The following is an 18,810-nucleotide window of genomic DNA, read 5'->3' on the forward strand; positions in this document are numbered from 1 at the left end:
GTTTTGTCAAAACTATTAGATAAAAGTAGAATTAAGAGTCTTTAAATGTTTAAACATATAAGAATGTAGGTATGCTCCAATTTATCTTTTCTGTTTTATTCTAAAACAGGCTTTGCTTTGACTCACGTCACAGCAATGGCCTCACGTCTGCTTTGAAGAGCCCTGACTGTATCAGAGTGTGTTATCCTTTATTCGGGGATGGGCCGGTGGGGAGGCAAGGTAATTGTAATAGTGCCTTTAAAATAAAATTTGAGTCAGCAGGCAGGCGGCTGTAACAGCCAACAGATCAGCTTTCTTCTCACCATCAGGTAGGCTCACAAGTGGGCCCCGCTAAAAGAGGGATGTTCTTAAGTTACAGCAAGGATTAAAAGCAGCAAGTTTGAAAGTGACCACACGCAGAAGTAGCTTTGTTTCAGTACAGCTGCTGTTGTTTCTGCTGAGAAACCACTTCAGAAAGAATTCCTTCATGGATAATTATTATCAGAGGTTGCTGCTATCTTAATGATTACCACCACAGGACGCCCTTTGCAGATGAAGATGTGTGCATGGGATGTGTCATTGTGTTCATCTCGGAGATGTGCTATAAATGCTCACTCTCTGGGTGTGTTGTTGTTTGTGATTGTATCTGGAGCAGCTTGATGCATCTCTCCAGCCTGCGCTCTCCCTACCTCCCTCACTCCCCTGAGCTGTGACAGCTCATCCATTTGAGTTAGGCGACCAGGGCCGGGATGCGGCCCTATTGGTAATTGCCTCAGAAATGAATTACTTGGCAGAGAGCTAGACAGAGGGAGGGAAGGAAATTGTAATTGAACTGCCCCCGCCTCGCTTTATTCCTCTTGCCTCTCTCTCTCTCTCTTTCTCTTTCCCCTCAAGTTATTATATCTGCAGTGCAGGGAGACATTTTCCATCTGCACAAATATACACACACACACTCATCAAACTGGTTCTCCCCCCGATGCGGTGTGATTTCATAGATTGATTGCTCACAGGCACATACGCGTATAGGACCACTCTGCACTCCACGCACATTGTTTGTTCAGACTACCTTGTTCCAAATACACTCCTGTTTTTAGTGCCCTTTAGGTGGCCTCCATAATGCCTGATGCACTGCAGGACTTCACCAAGAAAAAAGTTGCGCTCGGTATCGAAATAACCCCGGCTACCCCATATGTGCAGCCAAGCAATGTTATTAATAACGTGCCTGTTGCCTGCCTGTTGACAGATAGACCGGCCGAAGGATTAAAGATGGAACAGAGTTTGTGTATGTTTCTCTGTTTGCTTTGGCAACTGTGTGAAAGGCGGCTGAATTAAAAAAAAAAAAAAGATCTTCTCCCTACCATACACATTTACGCTGTCGTGATCCGTCCTTTGGCCTTTTCTTAGCCCGGCCATGGGAAAGGGGGTGGAGAAGGCTCAGCTAACTGAGCTGCCTACCCCAGCACCACACCAGACATGCACATGCTTGACTCCTAACTCAGCACACAATGGGGTCTATTTCTGTAACTGCTCTAGGGTTATCACCCCACTTGCACTGACTCTCTCCCTCTATCTATTTCTGTCGTCTCGTCTCTTTTCCCAACACTCTAACCTACTTCCACACCATCATGGCCGACAAAACCAGCCGGTTAGGCGTTCGTAGGAAGGAGAAAGCGCCAGAAACCAAAGCAAATGAGGAGAAGGACAAGGAAAAGGCCAAAGAGAAAGCTGTAAAAACTCCAGACAAGCTCAGCAAAAAGCAAGAGAACACCCCAGAGCCGCAGAGGACCGACGAGAAGAAGACAAATGGTGAAAGCGAAGGGGCAACAGGGGCAGCAGCAGCAAATAACAGTGAGGATAATGGAGAGTTTAAGCCCATAGAGCTGCCACCTTTTGAAATTGTCACTGGGTGAGTAAGATTTCTGGCTGTATTCTGATTACTAGTTTAGAAACAGTTTTTTAGTCAGGAGGGACACGCGTCATTTGCACCTGCTGTCTCGTAACTTCCTAACAGTTAAAATAGAGATGAGTCATGCAAACACCAAGTTTGGCCATATCATTATACCCAGCATCTGCTCCCCAATTTCTGTTGTTTGAGACATTTTAATGTCAAAGTAGTAGATCTTTATGTGAGACCATCTGGCTGTTTGTATGCATCATGACAGATTAATGAAGCAAAGCAAAGAGAGAATGTGACACACATATCAGATTAGTTCCCTAGTATACTGATGAAGACTTTATGTCACAATATAACAGAGTGATGTATCTCTGACAGTCAGAAGGAACTGGTATTATTGTGAACCAGTACTTTGTGATTTCTTTGATGAGCAAACACTCTGTGTTCGATGCAGCGATAACTCTGACTGTCTGTCTTTCAGGGAGAGAATGAGCCCGTTCTACTTCAAGTTTCAGTTCAGGAACGTGGAGTATTCATCGGGCAGGAACAAAACGCTCCTGTGTTTCAGAGTGGACACAGCGGGGGGCAACGCAGAGCCTCTGAAAGGCTACATGGAGGATGAACATGCCACAGCCCACGCTGAGGAGGCCTTCTTCCAGCAGGTGATAAAAAGCTCTAGTGCAGGCCTTTAGCACTGCAGTGGCATGCAAAATCAAAATGCTACAAGATGCCCTTATAGCCAGTTGTTGGGAGAAAAAAAAGACAAATGTTATTGGTATAAGTTTAAAAAAAGTCTTATTTTTGTTACAGGTTTTTTTATTCAAGTAGGATGTTTAAGGACAATAAATTCAAAAGCAAACTGTGCTTTTCCTGCTTAAGAACCTTGTGAACAAATTTCAGTATGAAATTTTTTTCGACTTTTCTAATTTATTTAGCAAATTGTCCTCAAAACTTGTTTTATATCTGTACCACTGTCTTTTTTGTTGTTCATCCAAAGATGCTTGGTCATTAACCTTCACTTAGTTCCCATTAGTATACTCTATGTGACTGACATTTGCTTATAATAAATATGTAGTTGTGGAAGTAAATATCTTCTCATATTATGTTTTTTTTTTCTTTTTTGATCATTCTTAAATCTTTATTCATATTTTAATTTTCATCCATTTGTCCTTCTGACATCACAATGTTCCTGTACAATAAACCTGAAAGTAATTCAACTGAAGTTTTGTTTGTATAGCATCATCTGACAGGAAAAGTCATCTCAGGGCTCCTAAAAAAAAATTAAAGTAAATATGGATACATATTACAAATAATCCAATTTCATTTTATCCAATTCCATCTAATTCAATCTCCTCCCCTTGATTAAATCCAATCTAGTTTAGTTCAGCTAAGTATAATTTGATCTTGCATACTTAAGTAAAGTTGAGAAAATAAACACACTAAAAGCAGTTTAAATCCAATCAAGATTTTCTTTCATTCTCTGCCTTCACAAGGAGGAGAGTTATCTCGTTTTAATCAGTGAACAAAAACAGACTCAAGACGTTTGGTCAGGCAGTGAGATCATTTGAGGGGATAATTCACAAACATGAATCAATAGTGCAGGAAAGACACACTATTTGGTTAATTTTCTACTATAATGTCAAATTCATGAATTTAGTCAAGTGAATTTAGGCCTAAAGCAGCATTACTAAAGCAGAACTCAAATACATCAGCACCAGGTCAAATGTCACATATTCAACTGGGATAACTGAGGGATTGTCTACATCCCAATGTAAATACGTGATTTCGTGTCAGAAAAAGGGAAATCTGATAGCTGAATGGTTTGCCTGCCATTCTAATTTAAGAAACTCTGTAATGCGAGACCATAAAATGACCCGCCCACACCTGTGCAGTGCACTTACAGCAGATCTCTTTTTGTGAGATTCAGCATCCTTTTTTCCTCTAAACATCTCATATAAACACATAGATACAATCTAAACATCTAAGCTGTTGCTCAATTGGAAATCAAACTCCCAGAATCTGAAAGTAGTTGCACAAGGTCCAGCATGAATCCTCCACAATCAGTGATCATTTGAATGTCTGTTCAAAGTCAGCACAGCGGTCAACTAATAAACTGTAGGGAAGCTTTTTGGAGAAACCCAGGAATTTAAGGAGCACTGTGAAAGGGAACACATGAGACACTAAAGACAACAGTGAAGATGAGCTGAAGGGACATTTTGCTTTCTTAACTTCTCAACAGTTCCTTTGGTTGATCTCTGCCACGCCAGATCACACTGAGGCATGCAGAAAGATCCCAAACCAAATATAAGTTCTTAAAATGCTCATGCATGAACATACTTTTCACTAGACCGACATTTCTTCTAGTACCACCAGCTGAGTCTAATATTGTTTATTTGGACTCATCCAGCCCTGGTCTTGACGTGAGTCTGATAGATAAATTTGTTACAGTAAGGCAATTATAAGAAAGATTTGATTTTTCTAATACCCATAAAAAGTTTTACACTGAATATTGAGAAAGATTTAAATAGTTTTTATCTGAATGTTCTAGTTCAAATAACAAGAGATAAGTGATCTTTCTCCATTGTCTTGCTGACAAAATTCTTGGTTGAATGCAAAAACCTTTAAATCTAAATCTGCCAAAGGTATGAATAATTTTTGGTCTAACCAAACCACTCTCTGTGTAATGAATCTATGTAAAATATAAATTTTATTTATAGACTGAAAGTTCTGAATTAAATGTTTTGATTGTATCCTCATTTATTGAGATGCACTTGTAGACTGGAAAACCTGCGTCCAGGGGTTTCCCAGTAGGCACCTATTGTTGTAATTAGTGACCTAGCCTTTACTAGTCAAGACTTGCCCTTACACGCAAATTAAATATTGGAACTTTAATCATCCAAATTATCCAAAGTCTAAAGTGTTCTTTTATTTTTTTGAGTCGTCCTAAGCAAAAACATTACCCTGAGATCAAATCTTTTTTTTTTCTATTTTCATGCCATCAAACACCCAACCTGCATTATTTTTTCAGGTTCTCCCAAACTCCTCTAAGGAATATGACGTGACATGGTACGTTTCATCCAGCCCCTGCGTCGCTTGTGCCGCCAAGTTGACCAACATCCTCCAGCAGCACAAGAAGCTGCACCTCTCCATATTCTGCTCCCGTCTCTTTGAATGGGAGGAGCCGGAGATAGTGGAAGGCCTGAAGGCCCTGGTGAGAGCCGGCTGCAAGCTGCGGATGATGAAGCCCATTGACTTCCAGCATGTTTGGGAAATGTATGTGGAACAGGAGGGCGAGAGCTTTACACCGTGGGAGGATTGCCAGGAGAACTATGAGTACTATGTGGAGAGACTGACCGATATCCTCAAGTAGATGAGAGTGAGTGATATCATGAAATTTGATTGTTTTTTCTTTTGATTGTCTATCTGGATAGTAACTCCATGTGGATTTCTTGTCTTGTTATTGTCTGCAGGTCCAACCTGACTGAAGCAGCCTGCTTGTGAAATCATCACTTCGTTTTTGTTTGTTTTTATTTCATTTTTTGCTGTCACACTTGACGCTGCGGATACGTTTTTAACAGAATGAGCACATTTTCTACTTCTTATTTTTAACAATTAATACATGAAGGTACACAATTTGTAGATAAATATATCAAACACGATGCAACGAGTCGCTTTTAAAAGAGCAAAGCAATTCAAAATACATTCAGTCACGAACCATTACAAATATTAAAAACAAAACTGGAAGAAGTTATACTGACATCTGGTCTCTGTTTAAAGAACTGAACCATGCACTGAAAGAAGCGAAGATGCACTAAAATATTCACAACTCTACATTTTTTTACTAGGTTATTTATGTAAAATAAAAATAAAAATCTACACAGTTTCATTTGCCAAATCTGAAAGTGCTGACCATTAAATAAATCCATTTGCCTGATCATCTTATTTACACCTTTTCATGTCATATAGATAAATCACTAGTTTGCTAGCTCAAAAGTCATGACAAGAGACTTTTTGTTATGCTGAGCTTGACGAGCCACATGCTGTGCAGCTGTCTCTCAAATATACGTAACCACCAGAGAACATTTTAGGGTCGTCTCTAGTAATTCACTGCAGAAAAGAAACCATCCCGCCACCATTCTCTGTTGTCTCTTTCCCGTTGGTTGTCGCAGCTGAAAACAAAGGTGCAGAAAGACGGGTCAGAAATGTTTTGTGCTGTCTTATTAGAGTGTTGTTTTGTAGTTTACAAAAAATACCTTGTTCATCCAGCGTTGTTATTGGGAGAGATGTTGCTTCACTGCAACTTGTGCCATTCTCCTCCCCTTCTTCACACCAGATAAAAGAAAGTTATCATTAGCAATGAGCAACCAAAGAAGAAAAATTATCTGTCCTCTGCTTGGTATTTGCTGGTTTTCATAGTCTGGATTAATCTGCAAAACATCAGATCTTTATATTACCTTTGTCAGGTGGATTCATATCCGCATCAGTGATGTACTCAACCAGAGGACATGGTGCATCTGTAGCAGAAGATGGGAAGGAATTGAAACCTTAACGTTATAACGCATTCCAGTATGACATAAACTGAAATATGTGAGCTGATGGTTCCAACAATCCCTTTTAAAAAATCATATTTAGGGCAGTATGGAGCACATTCAGAAACCACACACCAAACCACACAATGTGGGCTGTACCTACCATTTCGGTCCTTTAACTGAGCCATGGTGAGAAACAGAGTGGTCTCGTCTTGCTTGTCATCTGCAGCAACTGTGTGACAATAACAAAAAGTTAAAAGTAACAAAAACCTAGTGACTTTTGTTTACCACATCTTACCAGAAATTGGCATCACATACATTTTAAATAACTATTGACCTTCACCAGCAGTTACGTTGGCTTCATTTGTGATGTTCAAGCTATGTTAACGCATAGCTTAATAAAAGCTTTAAGATGTTTTAGTCTGAAGTGGTTTCTGTTTGACTAGTCGGCCACACTGGCCTGACTGATCGGGTACATGAGCTGTGGTTGGTCTTGTGGTCAATTCAGCTAGAAAAGCTAAAAGGAATTAGTGATAACTAATGCTTTTAAGTCAACATAACGTAAAAATCCCAAACCTGGTTTACGAAAGATTCTTAGGGCAACGCATCCGATGAAAACAGCTATGATGCCAAAGAAAAGACAACCAGAGATGGAAAGAAGGATCCTCCTCTTTAAAACTACAAATTGCATACAACAAACAATGAATAAAAAAACAAGGGGTCAAATATTTCAAGGTGAAAATTAATGAGTGAGGTGCACTCACGGAGGTTCTTGGTTCTGTAGAAGTCGCTGCGTTGTGAAAACATTGGTCTCTCGGTGCGAATGCCCTCACAGGTGTATAAGCTCTGCTCTGGGTCATTATGTGGCGTGACCTTATATGTCGATGAGACCGACCGACTGACATTAATGCCCTCTTTATACCTGTGGCAGTTATTTTAGAGAATTTGTAACAATGGAAATGCATTTTAAACAATACCAATAAATACAGAACATTTATTTATTTGTATCATTACCATGTATAGTTCCACGAGTCTGAACTGCCCATCACGTCACATTCTAGCTTTAAGCTGTCAGTGGAAAATACCTCAGACCAAGTAGTTAAAAGGACTATATTGGCCTTTGGGCGCTCTGCAACAAATGCAGTCATAGATGTGATATAACATGTTTAACAATACAGTAAGCTAAAGAATGAAGATTAAAACACACCTTCAATGTTCAGTTCTACATCCCGACTGTCTGAGGAAAATGTTGTTGTTGTTTCCCTTTCAACTTGGCATCTATATGATCCACTGTCTGACGTCTTAGCAGAATCAATTTGGTGAATGGTTCCAGATGACTTCAATCGTTTGTTATCTTTGTACCATATGTATTTCCATCCAGAGGAGACATTGACATGACAGGTGAAGGAAATCAAATCACTGGTGTGCATCAACTTATCCGAGGGATTCTGCGTCAGTGTGACTGTTGGTTTTCCATCTGAAATTTCACAATAATAGCAAAGAATATGTAAAATAGCAGGAAGAATAACTTATATAGGAGTGTGGGTAAATTTACATTAGTTTACGAAACAAAAAAGGATCTAATTTAAGGGAAAATAAAAACCTGACAAAAATCTGAAAAATCTGTTTGACACAACAATTGTTGCGTCACCTTTCAGTCCAATACAGTTGCAAATGTTTTCAAGGATGTTCTTCTTCTTTGCATAGGAGTTCAAGCTCAGTCAAGAGGGGAGAGCATCGATGAACATCAGTCACCACAGATAATTGATCTTTGGTTTAAATTTTGACTTAGTCTTTCTGGCATATGAAGGTTATTGGAGTAAAACATTTGCTATCATTTTGATTCTTTGGACATCTATGAAGCTAGAAATTAAATCTCTGCAGCCTCCTACAAATTTTCTCCCATAATTCCCAGGTGTGTAGCGTCATCAGTTTTCATCATTCACTCTAACCAAATTTATTCTCTCTGCTAAAAAAAGACATTCCCTCAGTTTGATACTATGTTCACTATGTATTACCATGGTGTGTTAATTGTTTCTATGATTTAAATCCTGTGACGTCAAGCCTGAAGACACATCACCTAATCTTTCCTAAAAACTGCACCAACACACGCGCACTGCCCACACTGAGGTGTTCTTTGGAGAATTATGCTCAGGTCACTACAGCGTGGATCGACATACCAAGAATGCAAGAAAAGCAGAAACTCTCTGATTTTCTAAAGGTAAGCCAGCCATTTGGGATCTTAATAATAATAAGGCAAAATTCAAAATGGCAACATTAAAACATTAAAAGAAACAATGGGCTTTTCGCCTCTATTGACCTACCTCGAACATCCAGTTGTGTTTCTTTACTACGTCCTGTTGATGTTTTTTCACCTCTTCTGGCTTCGCAAGAATATCTTCCCTTATCAGAAAGATTCAGGTCTATGCTTAACTCTTTGCCAGGTTTGTTCAGAGTGCTTCCATCTTTGTACCAATGATAACTCCAGCCAGAAGAAACATCTACTGCGCATTTTAATTTCACAGTTTCTCCAATAAACATTGGGGTAAAAATCGGATCTCTGCTTAATGTGGGTGTTGGTAACTTGTCTATAGAAAGAAAGACAATGCAGAATATGTTACTGCTACTGTGCACAAACAAAGTGATACACCAGAATCAGTGACTTTTTATTTGATGTAGCAATTTGATGCAATTTAGTTAATCTTTTTTTTTTCTGTACATTTCTGTCAGGTCTTTGCATAATAGTTCAAGCTCATTCAGCGTGGGGAGGATCTATGAACATTGGTCACCAATGATTCTCAATTGATCTTTGGTTTAGACTGAGCCTTTCTGATACATTAAAGTAACTGGACACAAACATTATGGTGTTTTGGATATATATTCGGCTAGAAATAAATCTCGCATTCACTCTCAAGTCATCCTACAAATTTTCTTCCATAATTCCGATTTTTCCATTCACCGTCTTACCTCCCTCTGTTGAGGGAGGGAGGAAAGATGGTTGGAGACATAGTGGATGTATTACCGTCGTGTGTTTTTTGTTAGTTTTCCACTTCAGATATAGTGTTTTGAAAACTATTAAGTTGAATTATTAAAACTTGCAGGAACTCTGTTGTTAATCAAAACTTTTATATAATTTAATTGTTTAATGATTGCTCACATTTTCTTTCTGTTTAAATATTTTCACACAGTTCTTATGAGGTTAGGTGCTGGTAACTGTATTGGTTCAAGACAAAAATATTTAAAAAACTGTTAATCTATTTCCTTAAAATTACTGTTCTTAACCTGCCAAAGTCACTTTTACAACTTCTCATACAATGACATCACAAGTGGCTTCAAGAGCAGACATCTCACCATAGACTTGAAGCTCAACTGAAGCGCTCTTTGGGCTGCTGACAGTCCTGCCCTTCAGTCTTCCTGAGCAGCGGTATTGTCCACGGTGTGAGAGTGAAGCTTGACTGATGGAAAGAATGCTTTCCGTTTTATTGTTAGTGACAGTGCCTTCATGATATTCCTTTCCATCTTTGTACAATATGAATGTCCAGCCAGAACTTCCCTCCATCCTACAGCTCAGCTGCACGCTCTCAGTGGGGAACACATCCAGCCACTGTGTTTTGTGACTCAGTGATGGAACAGGAATTTCTAATGACAAAGAGATACATTAACCACTTTTGACATCTTGTTTGTGGTGATTGAAAGAAAAATATTTAACCTAATTTGGTTTATGTAACTAGGCCAGACGTGTTGTTCTGTGAACCTTTCCGTTACACTCATCCAATCACAGTACAGCTAGTAATGAAAATAGAAGTGATAAAAATGCATATATTCAGAGCTATCAATTCTTCCTTAATCCTTAATCCTTAATAATCTCAGTTTCCTACCTCAAGGGTTTCACATTACATTTAGATGTTAGTAAGTTTGTACATTTTGTTCAGTCATTGGTCCTTAAACATATATGTAAATTTACAATAAGCTGATTTGCAATAACAGGCTTATTGTATGCTTAGGAATGTGCAATGGAGTATATTTTTGTTAAAGTTGTGATAAAAAAACGGTGTTTTTTTATCGCAACTATTATAAACAAATTACAACTTTTATATAATTGCATCATTATGTGCTTTATCACTTTTTCTAAACATTTTCACCCCTTTGCTATCTCAAATATCTCACAATTTCCGTTTCTATAATTTAACTCCTGTGACTTCAAGCCTGAAGACACATCAGCTAATCTTTCCTAAAGAACTCCACCTACACACACACTGCACACACTGAGGCGTTCCTCTGAGAATTAAGCTCACACCACAACATCCTGTTTCAACATATTAAGGTATGAAAAGCGGAAACTCTATGGTTTACTAAAACTAAAACAGCCTCTCGGGGGCGGGGGGCTTGACAAAATTCAAAATGGCAACATTAAAACATTAAAAGAAACAATGGGCTTTTCGCCTCTATTGACCTACCTCGAACATCCAGTTGTGTTTCTTTACTACGTCCTGTTGATGTTTTTTCACCTCTTCTGGCTTCGCAAGAATATCTTCCCTTATCAGAAAGCTTCAGGTCTATGCTTAACTCTTTGCCAGGTTTGTTCAGAGTGCTTCCATCTTTGTACCAATGATAACTCCAGCCAGAAGAAACATCTACTGCGCATTTTAATTTCACAGTTTCTCCAATATACATTGGGGTAAAAATCGGATCTCTGCTTAATGTGGGTGTTGGTAACTTATCTATAGAAAGAAAGACAATGCAGAATATGTTACTGCTACTGTGCACGAAAAGGGTGATGATGTAGCAATTTGATGCAATTTAGTGCATTTCTTTGTTTTGCCTTTGGTTTGACTTTGTGAAAAATTAAATAAGAAGTTCCAAGAGCTCGACTTTTATGTAAATATTATTTTTAATGTAAAGAAATCAGATCCAACATTGTAAAAATACCAACAATGTGTATTTTTAAAGTAAAGTTAGATCTGTGTAATGTTATAAATGCTTTAAAACTTACCATAAACGGACACAGTATATATGTTGCTGAATGCAGAGCTGACTCCTTTTCTGTGCTTGTGGTGAACTTTGCAGGAGTACTGCCCTCGATCGCTCACTTTGGCAGCTGTGTTGTTGAGCACTGACCCTTTTTCATCTGCAATTAGATTTTGATTTTTGTGCCACGTGAAGGTCCACTCAGAACTGCTCACTTCACAGCTAAACGTCAAGACCTCATTTTCAAAAACGTCTGACCAGGGGCTCAGCAGCTTCAGGATTGGTGTTGGTGGATCTGCAAGAATGTGTCACAAAAACATCTTCAAATTAAGATTTATTTTGAAGTTTCAGTTATAAAATGTTTACCTTATTACTTCTTATCTACGCATGAAATATTTAGGGGAAGGTGCAGTTGTACCACTACAGTTTAAACCATATCGATGTTGTATTGGTACAGTTGCATGCATTAAATTTGTCTGGTGACAGATTGTATATATAATTATGTGCTTACCAGAGACTTCCAGGGAAACAGGGCCACTCTGATCTGTTCTCAGCTGGCCTCTCTTAGCAAGGCATCGGTAGTCTCCTCTGCGGTCATGGGTCACAGGACCTATTGTAATTGTTTTACTGCTGAAAGATTGAGTTTTCACCCCTTTATGATACCACTCATATTCCCATCCAGAGTACACATCAACATCACACGTGAAGTTGATTGATTCTCCAGGGTACATAGGGAAGGTTGGACTTTTGGTAAGACCAGGTTTGGGCTTCTTGACTGTTCAGAAGAAAGAAAGAATAAGGAAAATTTCATCAACATAACAACTACTACATACTGAACTAAACTGTACTATACAGGTGAACCTAAATAAATAAAACAGCTGAGACACTGAGTTCCTTTAAGACAAGGCTCAAAACCTTTGAACCTGGACTTCATATCTGATTCTGTGCCTTGACTTTTGAACAAAATGCCAATTCCAATATGCTTCTGATGTTCTGATGGCACAGGACAAGGAATATCTGTCTTGTCCTGGATATGTCCTTAATTCACTGACTCTTTCTGTGATAAACAAATTGTAAATATCCTGGAAACATTTGAATTGGCTTTGCTGCATGATCCTGCTGTTACTGCTACTGCTTATCCTCATTACACTCAGCTGCCCATTACTATGCTTGAATACAAAACTCTGTCAACAGCCATCTTTTTTTTTTTTTACCAATGACCTTTTGTGGCTTAGCCTCCCAGTGGAGAGTGCCTATGCACTGTCTGCTGCAGAACCGTTGAGTCAGCCATCTTCCCCATGACTGTGCAGGCCAGCAGTGAACAAAGTGTGGCCCGAAGGCTAAGTGAGGCACTTGAATTTAATTTATGTGGTTTGTGACCAAATTCAAGAAACATACACATTTGACCCACCAGAACAGTTGATGCAGATGTACTTTCCATTGCAGGGCAGCACTGTTTTTTATTTGTATTATACTAACTGTCCGAGAAACTGAGCTTTCATCAGCCTTAAGTCATGGTTATCAAAATTTGCCAAAATTGAATATCTCTTTATATTTGATCAATATTGCAGAGATTAGTTTAATTCTTGCAATTGAAAAGCTACAATTAATCAGCTTTTCAAGGATATTTAATTTTATTGAGTGTATCCAGAGTTCTCAATAATACATACATCCTTATACCATAGAGTGGTGTTGAATTGTAATGCTGATACACTCTCAGAATCTATTTCTCACCTTTGAACAAGTAACTCTGTGGGTTAGAGCCGAGTGTGGGCTGCAGTGCTTCAACTCTTATGCTAAGGTTGTCAAGAAAGCAACATGATCAGAAACCTCTAGTTGTCTGGGTAATGTCAAAGCAACAATGAACAGAAATAGGAATTACCAAAAGTATTTTCAGAAATAGTCATTTGAAAAGATTGTGCATAATGTAATGTGGTTGTAGCATGGTTTGACTGTCTGTTTCTTGAGTCACACTGTGCATGATTTCAGTTGATATGGGTACAATTTAACTCTTGAATTTTGTTTAGTACTAAAAAAAAACAATAGAAAGCACATGTTTTAATGTTGATTTATTTTTTCATGATCCGTCTTTAAATCAATCTAAGCTCCTGTTTTAGAGCAGATAGGACTGCCAAAATTATGTTTTAAATGCTAAATGTCACAATAAGGAAAAGGGAATTTTGTTTTATGAATTTTTATTTGTAGAAGTTTGCAAACATTTTCTTTTTATTTGGTAGAATTGCCACTAAACTGTAAGAATAGGAGCAAACATTTTGGGTGTGCTTCTGTAAGCTTCTTACAATAGTTTGCTGGAATTTTCTGTCCGTTCCTCCTGACAGAACTGATGATTTAGTCAGAAATGCAGGTAGTGGAGTAATGCATATGAGTAATGAGACTCTAGAAAAGCTAGTGCAATTCTTGCTGACTTTCTTTACACGCAAAGTTTCATTTTCCGTCTTTTGGCCTCCAGCTCTGACTTCACTGTATGATAAGTAACAGGAACAAGCAATCCTTCGTCCGTTTCTCTTTCTCAGGAGTTGAATCTGATTGTTGGGGTTGATTGGCTAATGTTTATTTTTATTTATTCCACATATGTTACTGATGTCAGAAGTAATTGTTGGTTAACAATAAGAAACACTGCCGGTACTCTCCCTAACTTGTACACACTGATATTTGACTTTCCCAACATTTAGACACACTTTATTGTCCCTGACTTTTTTTTTTTTTTAACTTTGATTATATGTCTCTTAGCTTTTACGTCCTTTTTTTCTTTCATACTTGCTCCAGCACTAATTGCCTGGTTGTGTCTCTTTTTAATAAAGTGTATAGATGTAAATATTTGACTTTAAATATTTTAATTCCAAGCATGCAGCCAGGAATTTACACCACTGAAAAATATTACTAACAAATAATATGTTAGTAATTAACATATTACTAACATAATAATATGTTAGTAATATGTACTAATATTATATTCAGTTGTGTTCCAGCCAACAACTGAAAGAATAAGCAAAGTCTAACTTTTGCTTGGCAAAGTAATAACATAATGTGTTTTTTGAATGAACATCGTAGTAGTCTAATTCTAACAGTACGTTTTAGACGACCACTATATTGTAATTATTCATAAGAGTTTTTCTTTCTCTTCTATGAGCTTTGTCATAAATATTTTCACAATTGTCAAGAAAAATATTAGCAAAATTATTACACTGCTTGGAAAGGATTCTAATCCCACTACAAACTGAGCATATATGAGAGCTTACCAGCAACTTCTACTAATTGGTTGTTACTCTCGTATAACGGGCCTTTGCCTCTCTGGACTTTGCAGTGGTACTCTCCCTTGTCGGAAGGCTTCAGAGAGGCGATTGTATGGGTGTTACTGCTGGAGTCTGAGATTTTTCCCCCATCCTTATACCACTGATATTTCCATCCAGAGGTGACATCAACATTACATGTGAAGTTGATTGATTCTTCAGGATAGAATATGGCAAAGTCTGGACTTCTGCTTAGAGTGAGCTTTGGATTGTTGGCTATTTGGAAAGAAGAAAAAAAAGCAAGAATTTTAAAATGGTCTTTTGACACAAGAGTACTCAAAATGACAGCAATAAAAATTGAACATTGTTAATAGAGGACATCTGGACACAATTAATCTGTTAAGTAGTGCAGACCAAGTTTAAAGGGGGAAAAATGGGGGACTTAATACATAAAGCTTCATGTATTAAATTTCCTACTCCCTACATGAGAGCCATGTTGGTAAAACACGGCGTTATCATGAGTTATAGTTCTCGCTTTAGATACCAACATGAGACACTTTCCAGAGACTGCAGGAGGTTGGAGAGCCTGACAGATAAAATGAAATTAGACTTGTGAGGTGAATTAAAAAAGTGTTTTTAGCAGCACTGAGAGTGCCTTAAAATCAACTGTAAAATGTGTTGCTAGCCATTGTACCAACGCATTTTACAATTAGAGATCTTAAAATTAGGAAGTTTGCTTGTTCCTCAGCATTCTTATGGCTTAAACTTGAAGTACCAGTAGGCGGGAATTTTTTAAGAGGATTAAAACAGTTATCAGCAAAAACAATCTTAAAAAATTGCATGTACTAAAGTTAATGCACTGAACAGAGAAGGAAATATCTAACACTGGACATTTCCTCACGATAAAATGCATTTTACAAACTCTTATATATTATTCAAAAATATATATTACAAACAGAACGATAAGGTTCTTTACCAGTCTGATGGTTCATTGCCAGTCCTCCTAGATGTATGTAGGTTTCTCTCTCTGAATGTTTATGCCAATAACTAAAGATCCAGTTTTGCAGGGACAGAGCTGAAGAAAATTATCTGTCATCCATGACTGGATATTAAGAGTCAAAAGGAGAAACGCCAACACGGAGTGTGTCATCAACATAGCTATGAATATTGATGGTGTTATCTCCTGATGAAACCACATAAAGGTAGGTGTAGAAAGTTTTACTTTAAGTCTAAGGCTTAAAACTGAGCCTGGTGGTACTCCATTATAACCAGTTTTAAACAATATGGCGTGTCTGTCAAGTTTAGATTGAGAAAATGTTTTAAATACTGGACACAGTCATTTTATTTTGTATTAATGTAAATATGATACAATAATAGATAAATGATGAAAACTCACATTTAACATTTAGATTTGTTGTGTTGCTGAATCCAGTGCTGAAAGGTCTGGATTTAAGCTTGGCTTGGCATGCATATGCTCCTTTATCGTTTGCAGTAACTGACTCGATGTTGAATGATGGTCCCTCTTTATCCAGAGGTTGATAGTTTTTGTACCAGATGATTTTCCATTCAGCAGGGAGGTTCGGTTCACATTTAAAACTCACTGCTTCACTTACAAACACATCTGCCCAGTCAGTCTGCCGGATCAGAAAGGGTGCTGGTGGCTCTACAAAAGTGCATAAGAGTCATAATGAGCTTGGAGTCTTTGAAAGGAAGCAACGAAGAGCAAAAATAATTATCTTTAACACAAGTAGTGGTAAGAGACATAAAACTCACCTTTAACTTTGACGTCAGTTGCTTTACTAGTTTTGCTACCTTTTCCCTGCTTCTCTCCTCTGCAGGTATAACTTCCAGAAAGATCTTTTCTATTTGCACTTATTGTAAGCTCCGAATTCTGATCTTGAAAAGAAAAATCTGCATTTTGAGACAGCCGCTGTCCATTTTTCTCCCAGGTGAAGGTCCAGCCAGAGCTGCTACTGATACTACATTTTAAGACCACTTTCTCATTTATGTAGACATCTGAAAGATCTGAAGTCACGGAAGGCACAGGGGGATCTGAAAATGAATGAAACGTATCAAAAGAAGAAATTCAAAGGAGCTAAAAAAGGAGGGAAAAAAAAGTCCTTTTTGTAATTAATTCAGAATGTATTGCTAAAATTATTTAACCACTTCCAGAGTGAAATAATACTGTATGTTAATAAATAATTAATGTGCTTACAAAGAGTCAAATTACGTTGATAATGGTAGAGCAAACAGAGAAAAAAGCGATATAAACAATAGAAACTGTTCATACATATTTGAAAGCCAACGTTTCTGATGTACAGCTATGATGACCTATTCAGCGATATGTCATTTCCTGTGTGTCATTTCTCACTTCCCATGTGTCTCTAAAGTCAGTTTGACACCAATATGGTACATTTTCAATGTTTTATTTTATGTTATAAAACTTAGCCATTTAAAACTTGAACGGTCACCACATCATTGATACAAAGTGCAAGATTGAAAAAATATATACGCTTTAAAATCTCACCGTAGGAAGTTGGTGGCACATAAGTGGGTTCTTCTGGAGGTATGCTTGCTGGTAGAAGGGAGAGCAGACGTCAAAGTTTAGGATAAATCAGGATTCTGGTTTTATCTACATGAATGGTGGATTTAAAAAGCAAATCATGTAAATTTATGAAAATTAAGACTGTAATGAACAGCTAAGGTACTGAGAGTTAGTTGCAATGATCAAGTTTACTTGAATGTCATATAGTTTTTTTCAAGTCATGTGAATGGCATGGAAATGGAAAGAAAATAAAATCTAATGTTGCACATACAGGCAAATCTGAAACCAGTTAAGAACATAATTAACTGGTTTCGATCAAACCAGTTAAATATTTACTATAAGCTATAAAGCTAAATGTAAAAAGTGGCTTAGAAATTAACTTAAAATGTTATAAATAATAATTATTAGGTTTTCATGAGGGAGCTCAGAGCGCAGAGAGCAGCTGCTGTCTAAATGTTGTGACTGCCAAACCCATGACAATAAAGTACTTCATGTTCCTCATGTTTAGTTCCTGAGTGTCAGTATATCAAATGTACAATGCACATTTAATAAAATAGTTCACAACAGCGGAGCAAAGTGCAAGAACATTCTGTGTGCATTTTAGTTAAAAACAGAAACACAAAGGAAAAAGGAAGTGGCTTTAAGAAACAAAATGCTAAACTGCCGTCGAAATATCCGATCAATGCAGTACAGTTAGACAGATTGTTCATTCCTACCAGTTCCATCTTGAGCTGCACAGACAGAGGTCAGATCTGTTCAATCACATAAGAGAGAGAGAGGGAAAAAATGCAATTATAGTCTCTATCAATCTTTACCAGTATAAATTAGTTTGTTTCAAATATTGAAACACTTACATATGAGTGTGAAGACTTGAAGAAGCAACATTTTCCATTGAGTCTCACATGTGGAGGTTGTCTTACTGAGCTGAGTCATTTAACTGCCATGCACTGAAGTGAAGTAGAGGAAATAAGCTTGCAGCCCGGGAAGGGTGTGTCCTGTCACTCTGACATCTGGTTTTCTTTTCTTTTCTTTTTTTTTGGTTCATGTTGCTAAAGAAACAGGAAATGTGCTGGCGTACCGCATTCAGAATGCTAAGTGTTCGACATGCTGGTTTGTGATGACAACTGACAGAGTTTGAGGAATTGAAAGAACTGATATTTTGATGATTTTGATGCTGAATTTATTATTTGTCAGTGTTGAAGAAACTGGTTGAGAGCAGGCATATATATATCTATATATATATATATATATATAATTATTCATTCCTTTTAATGGAAACAATTTGTATGAATTCTGGTAATAAATATAAGATGAGCAAATCATAGCATTTTCTAAAACCAATCTGGGTACAGCTTTAGAGATCTTTTAATCATTGTATCTGCAACTTAATGTAGGTATAAGCGGAAACTACGGGTAAAAAAAAAAAATCTCTCTCACTAACCACAGACTGCGCTTCAGTTTTTTTTTTGTGGGTTTATTTGTCTCTAGCGGAAAGAACCAATAAGTGAGATTAAGAGAAAAACCCTCCACACTTTAGCTTACTTCTTATTGTAACATGTGCAACTATATTACTTTTAATGCAGTAGCCCTGCTATGTTTGATTTGATTGCTGCTGAAGTTGCTCAGAAACAACTTCCTGTCTGT

At 37.6% G+C, this 18,810-nt stretch overlaps 2 protein-coding genes across 4 annotated transcripts; one reads left to right on the top strand and one right to left on the bottom strand.

Moving 5' to 3' along the window:
• Positions 1–1,428: 1,428 nt before the first annotated feature.
• Positions 1,429–5,624, top strand: apobec2b (apolipoprotein B mRNA editing enzyme, catalytic polypeptide-like 2b). Its single transcript, XM_028030520.1, has 4 exons — positions 1,429–1,885; positions 2,355–2,535; positions 4,902–5,249; positions 5,344–5,624. The coding sequence occupies exons 1-3, from the start codon at positions 1,605–1,607 to the stop codon at positions 5,241–5,243; spliced, it is 804 nt and encodes a 267-aa protein (XP_027886321.1). The 5' UTR covers positions 1,429–1,604; the 3' UTR covers positions 5,244–5,249; positions 5,344–5,624.
• On the bottom strand, positions 5,394–18,173 carry LOC114150008 (carcinoembryonic antigen-related cell adhesion molecule 5). Of its 3 annotated transcripts, XM_028026202.1 has the most exons (19): positions 18,021–18,173; positions 17,883–17,918; positions 17,149–17,196; positions 16,395–16,673; positions 16,018–16,284; positions 14,631–14,897; positions 11,882–12,145; positions 11,396–11,665; positions 10,860–11,123; positions 9,754–10,041; positions 8,727–8,990; positions 7,610–7,879; positions 7,417–7,531; positions 7,167–7,324; positions 6,979–7,080; positions 6,566–6,634; positions 6,328–6,387; positions 6,127–6,195; positions 5,394–6,042 (listed from the first exon to the last, which is right to left on the bottom strand). In XM_028026202.1, the coding sequence occupies exons 1-19, from the start codon at positions 18,097–18,099 to the stop codon at positions 5,978–5,980; spliced, it is 3,234 nt and encodes a 1,077-aa protein (XP_027882003.1). In that variant the 5' UTR covers positions 18,100–18,173; the 3' UTR covers positions 5,394–5,977. The 3 variants fall into 3 exon arrangements, with proteins under 3 accessions (XP_027882003.1, XP_027882082.1, XP_027882160.1); XM_028026281.1 differs by lacking the exons at positions 9,754–10,041; positions 10,860–11,123; XM_028026359.1 differs by lacking the exons at positions 8,727–8,990; positions 9,754–10,041.
• Positions 18,174–18,810: the final 637 nt, after the last annotated feature.

The sequence above is a fragment of the Xiphophorus couchianus genome, chromosome 1, assembly GCF_001444195.1.
Source record: "Xiphophorus couchianus chromosome 1, X_couchianus-1.0, whole genome shotgun sequence".
Lineage (NCBI taxonomy): Eukaryota > Metazoa > Chordata > Actinopteri > Cyprinodontiformes > Poeciliidae > Xiphophorus > Xiphophorus couchianus.

Coding starts and splice junctions, on each gene's coding strand:
- apobec2b (XM_028030520.1), top strand. CDS start 1,605: ATGGCCGACAAAACCAGCCGGTTAGGCGTTCGTAGGAAGGAGAAAGCG. Junction 1,886..2,354: donor CCTTTTGAAATTGTCACTGG/GTGAGTAAGATT, acceptor TCTGTCTTTCAG/GGAGAGAATGAGCCCGTTCT. Junction 2,536..4,901: donor AGGAGGCCTTCTTCCAGCAG/GTGATAAAAAGC, acceptor TTATTTTTTCAG/GTTCTCCCAAACTCCTCTAA.
- LOC114150008 (XM_028026202.1), bottom strand. CDS start 18,099: ATGACTCAGCTCAGTAAGACAACCTCCACATGTGAGACTCAATGGAAA. Junction 14,898..16,017: donor AACAAATCTAAATGTTAAAT/GTGAGTTTTCAT, acceptor CTTTCCAAATAG/CCAACAATCCAAAGCTCACT. Junction 10,042..10,859: donor AACACAACTGGATGTTCGAG/GTAGGTCAATAG, acceptor CTTTGTCATTAG/AAATTCCTGTTCCATCACTG.